This window comes from Parasteatoda tepidariorum, chromosome 7, assembly GCF_982258835.1.
Source record: "Parasteatoda tepidariorum strain Cologne lab strain chromosome 7, Ptep-v5.0, whole genome shotgun sequence".
In the NCBI taxonomy this organism is placed as follows: Eukaryota; Metazoa; Arthropoda; class Arachnida; order Araneae; family Theridiidae; genus Parasteatoda; species Parasteatoda tepidariorum.
In genome coordinates this window covers 8026852-8040818 of record NC_141761.1, presented here as the reverse complement: position 1 = coordinate 8040818, position 13967 = coordinate 8026852, and the positions used below count along the sequence as shown (strand labels likewise).

General features: G+C 28.0%; 1 protein-coding gene across 1 annotated transcript in view; it reads right to left on the bottom strand.

The window, feature by feature from the left end:
- Nucleotides 1-13967, bottom strand: part of LOC107440706 (palmitoyltransferase ZDHHC8) — a 35663-nt gene that overhangs the window by 15472 nt on the left and 6224 nt on the right. Inside the window, exons 3-5 of the mRNA XM_043053382.3 lie at nucleotides 12788-12945; nucleotides 8570-8742; nucleotides 5370-5472 (exon numbers count right to left, since the gene is read on the bottom strand). Of these exons, the coding sequence (XP_042909316.2) occupies nucleotides 5370-5472; nucleotides 8570-8742; nucleotides 12788-12945 (434 nt within the window). The remainder of the gene's footprint in view (nucleotides 1-5369; nucleotides 5473-8569; nucleotides 8743-12787; nucleotides 12946-13967) is intronic.

The following is a 13967-nucleotide window of genomic DNA, read 5'->3' as shown; positions in this document are numbered from 1 at the left end:
TCAATAATAAAATAAGTTACATGGCAAAATTTTTTTTTTTTCAAAAGGTACTAAAGGTTATTTATTCCATGTCCAAAACCATATTATTTATTAAGTGCATTCTGAATTTACAGAGGAGCCAAGGTTTTTGACCCACAAATTCCAAAAAAACCTAAGCTCAAATGCTTTTTGGGGAAAGGAGAAGGGCACATATTAAAATTAATTTTATTTCTGATTTGACTTTCAATATTTTACAAAAAATTTGGAAAAAAAACTAGACATGTATTACTTAGTGGCATTTAGTGTAAATATCAGCCATATTAATTCTTGAATTTTCTAATTAAATCTAGTTTATGTGTATATATATATACATGCACTTTCCCTATTTCCCGAAACATTTCAAACTTGTTAACGCATTTTATGGGGACAATGACCTTGAATTAATTTTCGAAGCCACTTAACTTTTAGAGAAAAAAGCAAAATCCCTTTCCCTTCTTGTTTGCATTTTAAACGAAAAACTCAGACAAAAGTTATCAGTAGCAATTGCATTTAAGAATGCATGCGGTAATGTATGCTAAAAATTACTTTTATTATAAATGCTACTCTAATATTATACATAAATTTATCTCTTTTTTTTTTAGTTGAAAATGTATGTAGCATGATAGTGTAACACTGGATAATATTTTGCTCTGTCCCTAATTTCTATGCAGATTTCTTCTATGGTTAAGATTTATAAAATAAATAGTAGATACTAGTTTACAAGATAAAGGTGCAATTGCTATTTTAATTATGTCCTTTGTTTATGAGTTTATAACCTGTTTTGTGTTCTTTAAGTATTTCAAAAGGTGATTTCCTATTTAATGAATTTTCCATATAACAAACTTATTATCGGGATTTAGTGACTTCGTTATATAGAGGTCCGACTGTATATATATACATTTCGGCCCCAGCCTTGGTAACTAACAAATCAAACGCACTTCAGCAATGCAGTAAGAACGTCATTTTAAAACAAAATTCCTCTAGTTACACTCAATTTGCACTTTTGTTTTCACATTTTGCAATCTTGTTACAAAAATATTTAATAAATCATTCTTAAAGTTTTTTTAAAAAAAAAAATCTACCCCCCCCCAGTTGTTCGTTATTTTTTATCCTAATTCCCCCTTTTTTCATATGTCTGTAATTTTCTTTTGTTTTATCTTCATTTTGAACTTTCAAATATATATAAATATATATGTATATATAATCACAAATAATCATCTATCAAGTGTCTGAATAAATATTTCATTCATATGAACACTTCAAAGATTACATTTCTATTGTCTTTTTTTACCCCAGTTGTGTCAAATACAGTCTTCAAATTGATAAGAAAATGAAAGAAATTTGCAGTGTGGTAAAAGCATCGAGAGCATTTAAGACCTCATTTCAGCTTCTGGGGTATCATAACCTGTGGTGTCTAGATAAAAAGATGCTGCTGTCCGAATGAGCAGTAATCTTTTCTCTCATTTCAATGCAAAGAAAATGCAAGGTGACAAGAGAAAGACAGATACTTCAGTACTGAAATAGCTTAACTATTTTTTTAGTTATGGATAAGGCAAAAAAATTTAAGTGTCTTAAAAACGGTGAAAAGTTGCACCCCCCCCCCGTCAATATAAAGCAGAATTATTTTAAATATTTTTAAATTTAGAAAACATAGTATCCTGTTTGAAGAAATTGAAAATAACATTTAAGGGCTAAGTTAACTGTCCCACTTAATTTCAGAAAAAAAATTCTTACTTTTCCAGGTATATCAGGAAAATGTCAATGAAATTTGACATGCCATGCACTAGATAACTTTTATTTTCTTATTTATAACTCCGAATATTCGCTTTTTTGAGCAAAAAGTTTTGAATGAGGATAAAAGGTAGAAAAGTTTCACTAAAATGTGAAATTTTTATAACAAATATTTGTAATGGATGTTAGAATTTTTTAACTCGAATCTCAATAACTGATTACTGCTGATGACAATTCTAAGAATAGATAGTTCTCAGGTTTAACATAGAAATTTTTCAGGTTTTTGAAGGAAAAAAAATAGTAATAATAAATAAATGCAGCATTCCTTGACTATTCCTTGCTTTTTAGAGTAAAAAAAAATTCGCATTCCAGGTTTTCCCTGACCCGTGGGAGCACTGCTTAAACTATTTTATTTTATAACCGTCCTATCGACCCTATTTTTGGGTTTACGACTACTAATGTTCAACTACGCAGGCTTGTAATTTAAAACCCTATCCAGAAGACAATGGAACTTCTGAATCAAGTATTGGGAGACATTTTATCTTTATGGAGGACTTTTTTGATGAAACTAACTCGCATTACATGGAGAGGAAAACCATGAGAACCTCCCACAGTTAGTCTGACAGAAAGGGAACTCAAACACATGGCATCAAACTCATAAAAGGAGAAAAATTAGCAACATTTTATCAACACCCACAGGAAAAGATGGTACTAGATAAAATTTATGATCAAATTATTATTTTGCTAATAAAATTTTTCTTTTGAACTAAAATTGTTCTCTTTAGAAATAAAAATTAAAATACAATGTAACTCTAAATGCATTCTGGACACACTCAGAAGAAGTTTAATAATTTACACATTACAAATTCAGCATTAACACAAAAAACTTCAGATAAAAAAACAAAAACACAATTTTATTAGTAGTTCAGCCACTAAATAAAAGAATTACATGAAACTCAGTGAATCCCGAAAATGGTATGAAAAGTAAACCAACGATAATAAAATACTTTCAGAGAGATTAAAAAATTCCACCTCTTTAATATATTTGCTACTAAATACAAGAACTATAGTTTGTCTATAGTAGGGGTGCAAACCTTTTTGAGTGAGGGTCACTTGCACAGCAAGTTGGCTAACGAAGGGCCGCAGATGTATTTAGACATGTTAATGACAAAAGTAGTAATGTTTATTTAAACAGTAGCGTTCCATTTTTTTAATCATTAAACTCAGTAATATCAATAACTTAGTAGTGTTCCATTATTAGAATTTATTCAAGAATAAAAAAACTTATAATTTTTTTTTTTTACAAAAAAAAAAAACCTTGCTATTTTTATCATATGAACAATAGATTTATCAAAATAAATAAACATTGAAGAAAAGAAATATTTTTTTTATCATATCATGCAATACGAAAACTCATTTTAGAATTAAATTCTAATAAATAAAAAAAAACTGCAATTGCACAGAATGAAAGTAGGAAAAAGTTTAGTCATAATTAAGTAATATAAATTCAAATTAAATATTTAAATTGAGAAAAATTTATAGGTCTTAAACAAAAGCCTAAAATAAAAACAAAATTGTGATAGTTCAAAATAAAATTCAATGCTTATTTTGTAATGTACTTTATTAATTATTAGATTTTTTTATATCGTAAACATTTTCCTTTTTCTTATTGAAAAAGATCACTTAAGCAACAAAAAATTGAAATCTAAACTACCAACAGCGAGCAGTTTAAAAATTCACGTTTTCCATCATTTTATGAATTTCTCAAGTTGCAATAACATTGCATTTAAATTAGGGAGGGATGTAACGAGTATTTGGCCATTCTGTGAAAAATTCAGTTGGTTGAATGATGAGTCAAATATTCGGCAGAATATTTTTTAGAAATGTATTTTTCCAAGTTTTTTTTACTTTTGAATTTTTATGGATATTACTTTTTTTTCTTAAAAATTATAATCAGACAAGTCAATTTTGTAATTTTTTCGATACTTTGAGAATTGAGAAGGATTTTTTCTCTCCATTTTTTGCTGTTTTTATTATAACCCAGCATTTTAACAGAACATCTCATACTATTATTATCACTCTTTTCCTGTACTGTAATATAAATAACCAGTAACATAGAAAAGTGTGATTTTCAGTATTAAAGTTTTGTTTCAGGAACTAAGAAAAATTCTTTTTTTTTATTCTGTTTTTCTTCTTTTAGGTATTTTTATTATGACTCAGCATTTTTTTTAAAAATAAAGTTACTAATAAAATTTATTTTATAGCAATTCTTTTTCTTCCAAAATTATGGCAATGAGAAAAATTTAAATTGAGATTTTCGGCATAAGATTTTCATTTAAAAACATTAAGATCTTCATTTTCTATCTTTTTATATTCTTTAAATAAAAAAAAACTTTTTTTAGACGTTTTCCTTATAACGCAGTAATTTTTAATAGCATTTCTGTTGACTTAATTCTTTTTTCTTGGCTTTTTCTGATAATTGAAAAACTGAGATGTTTAGCTTTAAAAATTTTTTCCAAAAATAAAGATTGATTTTTATGTTCTCTGTTTTGCTTTTCAACATTTTCAAAAACGTTCTTGATTGGCCTTATTTTTTAGAGTTAATTTAAGAATACGTTTTTCCAGGAAATATTATTCTGAGCATTGAAATTTCAGTTTCATGTGTTGCTATGCTGCTAAAAGATTTTGCTATTTGGCCCCAAGTGTACGGCGTTCAGTCGATTTTTTTCTTCTTCTTTTTCTTGCAGAATATTTGGTTTTTGATCAAATCACAATTCATCACCACATTCGACCAAATCATATTCGTTGCGGAAATAAAAACGAAGGAAAAATAACTAGGACTTACGATAAAACTGTACTGAAATACCATATCAAAAAAGGATTATTTAATTGGGCGATCGGAACAATTGGAATTTTTTATAATACGTGGGAATGCATAGCAATAACTGCCGAAAAAAATTGTTGAAAAAAAAGAAAAATTGCGAAAAAAGATAAAAAATCACTTAGATTTAAGATGAAATTGTCACAAATAAAGTGCACAAAAAGTGATTATTTAAATTTGTGATCTGAAACTCGTGTCATAATAAAAATACCGGATTTTCGAAACAGTGTAGAAAAGCGGAAATAATTGTTTAAAAAAAAAAAAAACATTTATATTTACGATAAAATCGGCTTAAAGAAAGCGTGTTAAACGTACATTGACTAAAGAATCTGTTAAAATTGATTGCGTCAAAACGTGATGACTTAAAATTGCCATTTTTTAAAATTGTGCACCCCTAGTCTACAGTATGAACTCCCCCCGCTATAAAGTCTGAGACCATCTACTGCTATGAAAACAAGAATAGAGCATTTCAGATAGGTTAGCTTCCTTTTAACTATGGGGCAAACACCAGAAAAAAAAGGATTCCCTTTCTCTCGTCAACCAGAGCTGAAACCTGTCTTAAACAATGATCCCACACCCCTACTTGAAATAGTTATACCTCATCAGTCACTGCCACAGGTCCAGACGAATTACTAGGGAACTTCTCACTTTAGATAAAATATACATGAATCCTAGTAGTGGTATAAAAAGCAAAGTAACGATGATAAAATATTTTCAGATAAAAAAAACAACAACCTACCTGTTCATTAGTAGTTCTGCCTCTAAATACAAGAACTACATGAAACCCAGTGAGTCCTAATATTGGTATAAATAACAAAGTAATGATGATAATGATAACAATGCTACATTACAGTTAAGGATTACAATACAGCTAAGGTATGCATGTCTTAGATGAGAAATGTAAAAAAAAGCTGATTAAAGATAGTTTTAATAAAAACTGACAAGCTTTGTCTTTATTTTTGAAGGAAAAAAAAGCTTAGAATTGTTGTTGTTTGTTTACGTCGCACTAGAGTAGCATGCGACGGTCTAGCATGAGTTTTCCTTTCGCTCTGATCATTTGGTTTTGAAACAGAATCTGCTGATTTCAGAAATATAACAAACAAACAACAAATCTAGAAATTACAAAAAAATAAATAAATCACAAAATTAAAACAATGTTTTTAATTTTGCAAAGATCTGATGTCACACTTGCTTCTTGCCCATTAATCGAAATCAGAAAGTTACTAGATATAACTAGGATTTTGCTTAGAACTTCCCGTGAATAAAAACTATTTCTTAAAATTATTCCATCTTTTAATCATTCTAACAAGGTTTGAGGTAGCTACTCTAAATATGTCTCACCAGAGCTGGACAATGGGCTATCCGCGACTTTTGTTACCGACAGCTTAAATATCAACATTAATTTTCTAGTTTATGTTTTATTCCTATAGATAAAATGTATTACAAAATGATTAGGAGTAGGTACAATAAAATTTTGCTTTTTAGTAAAATTATTGTTGCTTCAAATTAATTGTATAAATTCTTCCGATTTTGTACTCACACTTCAAGAAGACTTCCCATACCCACACATCACCTATTAATTAAACACTATAATAAACATTAATTACAGGGATGAGATTGGCCAAAAGCTGAATTTCCCAGCAAGTAAATTTTACATGCGCGCAACCTTTTAATAATAAATTTCGGACAATTTAAGATAATAAATAACAATGTGTTGACATAAAATTGTTCACTAACTTATTATTATATAAATGATTACATTGATACTTAACATTTAGTAAAAAGTAAAATTACCAATTGAAATAATAAAGCTAGAAAATGAAATTTTTCTTCAGTTCACATAAGAGACAATTATTACTTGAGAAAGTGCCTGGTTTAGCAAATTAAAACTACTGAGAACACACATTAATATTATATTTCTCTTAATAAATACTGTTACGTAGTTTATAACAAATATACCAGTAGCATGGCTTTTTAAACTATTTAGAAAAGAAACTTTTACAATTAGAATCACTATGTTCAAATTATAATCTAATCTAGCTAGAGCCCTGTGAAACATATCAATAACTGTGAAGTCGAAATATATAGTAACTCCTTAACATACAAAAATTGCTATTTAAGTTTGAAAAATTACATGATAATTAGCAACTGTTTAGATAATTATTTTTCTTTTGATAAGAATTTCGCATTTTTGAGCATAAATAACAGCAACATTATTTTTTAAATTTTGGATTTTAGTGCTGAGTTATGTAACTCTTTTTCCAAAAAAAAAAGTAATCACTTTTTAAGTGATTACTTTTGCTTGCTATATTCTTTTTTATTTCTAATTGTTGCAAATGCTCCATGTTTCACAAAACAAGCAAAAAATCCTTTAACAAGGTCAAATTGCTTGTATATTCTTGTAGTAATAGCAAAACTGGCACTAACCAACACCCTCTGAACTCAACACACAGAGGGTGTTGCACTAACAGATTGAAGATTAATTTAGTCGTTAGCTCATCTTCAAACATCCTTTGACAAATCTTACTCTTCTTCTTTGCAAGCACAAAATTCCGCTAATGTTGTAATGCCAACATATACTAATAATAGTCGATAGAAAAACAGTCACCTTTATAGTAACTAATTCAATAAAAAAGAACTTACTTCTTACTGGAATCGCGAAAGTCGATCTTAAAAGCGCGTAATCACAAATTGCGATCTTGGACTTTAAAATCACGGGAAAATGAAACTCGATATTCGAGAATACAAACTGCGATATAGAAATCACATAAATACATATCACGATTCATAATTTTTAAATTGCGTAAATACAAATCACGACTCATAATTTTTAGATCTCGTATATATGAATCATGATGCATAATTTTTAGATCGCGTAAATACAAATCACAATGCCTTATTTTTAAATCACGTATAAATACGAAAATCGATGCATAATATTATAACCGCATGAGCGTATTATGACATAGGATTTTAAACTATCGTGAATACAAATAATTACATAGGTTTTAAAAAACTCGTAAATATCCCAATGTACGATATTCAGATCGCGTGAATAAGAACCGCAGCACACTACTTTTAAATCATGTAAATACGAAAAGCTGTTTGATATTAAAATTGCGTGAATAAGAATGGAGCTATTAGCAGATTCTGGGCTTGGGACTTCTAGAAGGTTTGCTTGAAGCAGCTTCATTTGAATTACAAAAATAAGAGCTATCTGGTGGAAGGAGGAAAAATGCGGAAAATCTTATATTCTGCGCATAAAAATGGGGAAAATAGCTAAAATAAGTAAAAATGCGGAAGGGTTGGTAGCTATGTAGCTGGAATTTTGTGTTTATCTTTGAAATACGGAAATAAATGTAATTATTTTATGTCAATGGCTGAATTTTCTGAAAAAGAGGAATATTTGTAATAGAAAAAGTAAAATTTCTAGAGAAACGGAGTTTTCAATAAAAAGGCTGAAATTCGAGAGAAAAAAGAGGAAATCCGTTAAAAAACGGAAAAATCTCATCCCTAGCCGTATTTCACATCAAATTAGATATTGAAATATAATTCTCTCTCATCTACTTATTTTATTTAAATTTATTATTTGCTTGTGTATATTATTGCAACCATGATACATTTTTGCTTCATGTACCAAGCAACTTTGATGTATAATTAGCTTGCTCATGTTCGTCATGGATTCGTGCCTGTCTTTGTGTTGAGTCTCTGTGTAAATATATAATGAAAGAATTGAAATCCCCGAAGAAGAATCTTTGCGAAAGAATTTAGAATGTGTTTTAAGAGAATTGATGCTTGACGGGCTTGGCTTACTCAAAATAAAATAGAAAGAACAGTTGCTAACATAAACAAATGCCACATTTCAGCATCATTCACATTATTTAGCTTTGTCTATTTCCCAAATTATTAAGAAAAGTTGTCAATAAATAAAAAGGATACGTAACAATGGTATCTCTGTGATGAATTTCTTCATGATGCTCCAACATGTACAATACACAATAGGAAAAGATGCTAATCATATGTACACTCAGGAAAATGAGGAATAAAAAAAAGTAACGGTAATTCCTGCGACCAATGCAATTGTTCACCCATGGACAGTGATGGTCAAATGTCTGAAAAATAATAAATAATTGGTTATCACATGGGCTATAAACATAAAGGCAGGGTTCACACAGAGATCAGAAGAAATCCAAGGAGTGCAAAATTTTAAGGACTTATCAAAAATTTAAAAACTTTGTGTAAAAGATAACTAGACAGTTTTTTTTTTTAAAAATTAAAAAACAGTTATTATGAGGAACTTGCAAAAATGTATATTTTGCATATTTTTTCTAGCCCTTTTGAAATAAATTTTGACTTTGTCAAACTACATCAAAAAAAATAAATAAAGTTATCACTTTTACACATAAATATATTTTTCAGTTTCAAATATTTTAATAAATCTTGTTAAAGTATAGATGTTAAAAATTAATATAAAAACTTACCAATCTTATATTTTTAAATTTGAATACGTAAGAAAATCTAAGGCATTTTAAACAAACAAAAAAAAAAAAAAAAATCACAGTAAATTATTAATTAAGTTTTCTTCTAACATGTAAAATTAAAATTATTTGCTGTCATTTTTTTCTTCTTCTAACTCGTGCAATTCAATTTTTTTTCTTTTAAAGTTTTTCTTAAACTATTAGATTTTGACAGCTAAGTCATATCATTTAGTTTCCCTGCCTGGACAGCAAATTCAATAGCGGACTTAGTAAGTTCATCTATGCAATGCAATAATCTAAGGAGTTTCTACGGACTAATTTAGAAATCTAAGTAGTTCCAAGTACTCCTAGGAGACTTTTTTTAATTTCCAAGGAGTTTCTAAGGATTATAAGGAGTCTGTACGCACCCTGAAAGAATGTGTCTGGAAAGTGATGTAAGTTGCCAGACAAGTAACAGAGATTTTACTAGCAACATATTTCGGGCTACAAGTAAAGATACAGCATGCATAATCGTGTAAGTTAATAAGAGAAATTCAAAAAATTGGAAATAATATAAGCATTTACATTTAGTGAAGTAAAAAATATGTAATCTAAAGATCTTAAAATCTTAATCTAAAGATTTTTATAATTATTATTGTTTATTATAATGAATTCTTATAATTAATCAAACTATAAACACTCAACATACTGCAGTACTGGTAATAGCACCACTAGTTGAGGAACAACAGAAGTATTTTCGCCATTAGCGGATATTTTATCACCAAATTTCTTCAACAAATATGGAGAAATTTGAGAATATACAGATAAACAGCAGATAGTCTTAAAATACAGGAGTCCTTTCTTTGTTAAAAAACAGGAGACTTGGCAGGTATGAGTTGGTAAAAAAAATCAAGGATTGATCCAATAGCACCCTTAAAGTTGAGAAATTTGAAATCAAAGTTAATCTTATGCATAAAAAAATTATTATTTAAATTAAATATAAAAATTTTTTTTTTTTTTTTTTTGCAATAATTATTAAATCAATATCCTTAGAAGTTTAACATCATTAATTATATAGCAAACCTTTTTAAGATAAAGTACAATTTTTGTACGAAAATTGAGATTTTATATACAGTACAGAACTTGTTATCCGGAAATCAGAAAATCGGAAAACCAAAAAACCGGAACGAAATTCGATGAATTTTCCCGCCATTTTTAAAAGAAATTTTTTTTCCTCATAAGATTTTAGGATTTTTCTTTCTTTTTTGAAAGATTTTTACCTTACTATCATTTTGGAAATAATCATTAGTGTATTACTTCATCATTTTTTCTTCTTTTTAAGATTATTTCCAAATGTTTTTTTTTTTTTTTAGTTGGGTTTAACAATAAAAAAAAATGGCTTTTTGCAGTAATTCAGAAAACCGGAAAAATCAGTTATCCGGAATAGCGATGGTCCCGATCGTTCCGGATAATCGGTTCCCTACTGTATAATTCTATTTGTATAATGTTGAATTAAAAGCATTGTGAGGCAACTTAGCACAAACAACTTCAAAGTATTAAAAAAAATTCCATGAAAGACTATGTCAAATCTCTGTAAACTTTTTTATCTTTCAGTCACACATTTTGTGAAAAGATTATCAGAATTTTAACTTTAAATTTTGATAACTAATTTTTGGGTGTTATTGTAAGCTTAAGTTAGATTATTTCACAAAATAAATAAAAAGATTTTAAAATTAACTTATACATTTACAAAAATTGTCAAATGATTATTAATCCTCCCCCCCCTTCCTCCCTTGACAATAACATTAACAGCTAGTTTAGAATAGAAGTTTGAAAGAAAAAAAACTTACGTTTTATTTGAATGTAATAAGATCTTTATAGATAAAGTGTATTTAAGTTACTTAATAAAAACAGCGTCAGCATAAAAAATGTTTTAAGAAAGACCCAAAAATGAAGTAAAATCTCAATATTTACGCACTTTTAATCTTTCGTTATATTTTAAATTTTGATATCTAATTTGCGGGTGTCATTGCGATTTTAAATTAGCATTCCATGTACAAAAAATATTTAAAATGTATTCAAAAATGGAAAAGTGGTTATGAATTCCCTTTCTTCTGAAAAAAAAAATAAACATTAACATTTAATTTAGAATATACAGGATTTAAAACATAAAAGCATAAATTATATTTTGTGTAATCAATAAGTTTGAATCACAAAAAAAGATTGCTTCTTTTTTTTTTTTTTAAATAAACATTTTAAATTTCACTTTTAGAAATACAGAAATCAAAAAATGAGATTAAAAACCATATTTTTTCCTGACAATAACACTAACAGCTAATTTAGAGTATTCAGAGTTTAAAAAAAGAAAATGCTTAAATATACTTTAATGTAATCAAAGCACAGAAACACATTTCTTTCTTTTTTTTAATAAACAATGTTTGAAAAACATCCTTATATAATGCTAATAAATAATTTGAAATAAAAATTTATAACAGTTTTGTGGAATAAAACTAAACTAAACACAAATACTTTTCCTACCTATTTAAAAAAGAAGAAAAAAAAACAAACAAAAAAACAAGAACATTTGCTAAGACAGTAGATTCTCATTATATTACAAATTGGATTATTCAGATAAACAGAAGTTTGAAGTTTATGTAATAAAGCTCTACTAGAAAAAATCTGATGCACAGGAAAAGAAAAAAATCCAGTAGATATTACGAAATAATATCAATTTCAAGATAATTGTTGCATAACGTACTAAATATTTTATACACAGGGCATTTTAGTCATCAAAATGGAAAAATTGCAATATCTTCCAGTTATGATTGTCATTAAACATACTTTGAAATGTTATGCATTATAATTACTCATAATTTCGAATATTAATAGGCATTTAATTCAAAGATAGTTAAAAGATTTTTTCAATTAATTTAAAAGAATAAACTGAACATTTCTGAACAAAAAAAAATTTTGAACTGATGATAAATGAGGTTCACTTCATTAAGTATTAGTAATACTTAAATATTCTAGCAATAATTTGTACAAAAATTCTATTTCAATAGGGATCAGAGTTGGCAAGGTTTGGGACAGAATGGATTAAACCAGGGTTTAAACCATCCTGTCCAAAACCTTTTATTCAAATTATGTCTCAATTTAAAAAAAATATTGTTAAAAATAAAATGTTAATTTTTGAACAGGAAAAATGAAGAAAAGTTTTTGTTTTATTAAAAAGTTTATAATTATTTTTAGTATTGCTTTATTTTTCCTTATGCAAAAATATAATTTATCAGTATTAAAGCATATTTATTCGTATTAAAAGGGTAAGGTATTCACTTTTGCTTTCATTGAATTGTGGAGCTTTAAAATTTATAAATCTTTTCCTACTAGGATTATTTTCCTTTAATAAGTTAAAGCAAATTGTATAAAAAGTATCAAATATTTACAAATACATGTAATTATTATGTGTACAATGGTTACACATATAAAATTTTCACCTTTTAACAATGCTCACAGTTTAGGACAAACAATAACCCTGATAGGGATTTTTTTTACTTAACTTACCCAATTTCCAGGAATTTTCTAAAATGTACAAAAATCAGGAGAATTTTAATGAAACAAGTAGACCAAGAGAAACTGGCAAAATCCAGCAATCTACTGGAAAATCCAATACAGTTGTGGAAAAAATAAATAATTTGCTTACTTCTATACAACAGTTGCATGTGTTGCAGTGTGAACATCTTGGTGGCCTGTAAAACTGACAGGTTACACACCATTTCATTCTAACTGTAACCCCATTAATAAGTATGTTTTTATATAGTGGTGCACGGAAATCATCATCCTTTTCCTCATCTGGAGTAGCTAATAGGAAAGAAAAAAAAGTTCTGATAAATGCCTATGTTGTAAGCAACAGTCATTCAATGTGATAGCAACATTATAATATTAAGAAATAACTCTTTAAGTTATCACAAGAATATTTAATGAGCTTTTCTTTCTATCTTTTAATTCTAAAACTAGAAAGAGAAAAAAAAGTATTAATTTTAATTAAATTCAAACGTGAAGCCTTATTCTGAAAATACTTTATATACATTGTTTAACTTTATTTCCGCTAAAAGCAAGGTTAGCAAGTTTCTGCCGAGGTGGTTAAAACTACTGGTAGAAACCGGTTAAAACTGGCATGGCAGAAATTCAGAAAATGGCATAAAAGTAAGTACTGAGATTGACATACAATGGATAATTCATAGAAAAAACAATTAAATGTTAAACAAAGTACAATTTATTTACAAAATTATCACCATTCAAAATCAAATATTACATTGTTTGCACTCTGCAGTAATCTATAACAAAAGACAAGTTTTGATGCAGTTTATAAACCTAAACAATTTCTCAATTTGCCATGCACGGACGAGAAATTTGAGAAGATTCTCTCAAGTCCAGCAGAACTAACAGGCATTGCCATCAAGGAACAAGCAAGATTAATGAAATTTTCATTAATTGCATATTTTTTAAAACTTGACCACCATGCAGCAGCTGGGATAGCTACTGGAAAAATAAGTTTCAGGAAATGGGGCTGATTTGTTTTGCAAAGCTAGGACATAAGGTACAAAATCTGGGTTAATATTGGCGAGTAAAATTCTGGCACTTTCTTCTTGAGCACATGATAATTTCAATCCTAAATACTTTCGATGCAGCATATAAGCTAGCAAATGATAATCAGTAACTGCCTGTTTAAATCTGTATGTCACTTCCTTTTCACAAACAGCCATAAGATTTTCTTCCTTTGTTAGATTAATCCAAATATCACAAGCATCTTTTGCAAATTAAAAGTTTGTTACAGTTACATGGAGTTACATGCCGGTTTTTACCGGTTATAACCAGTTTCT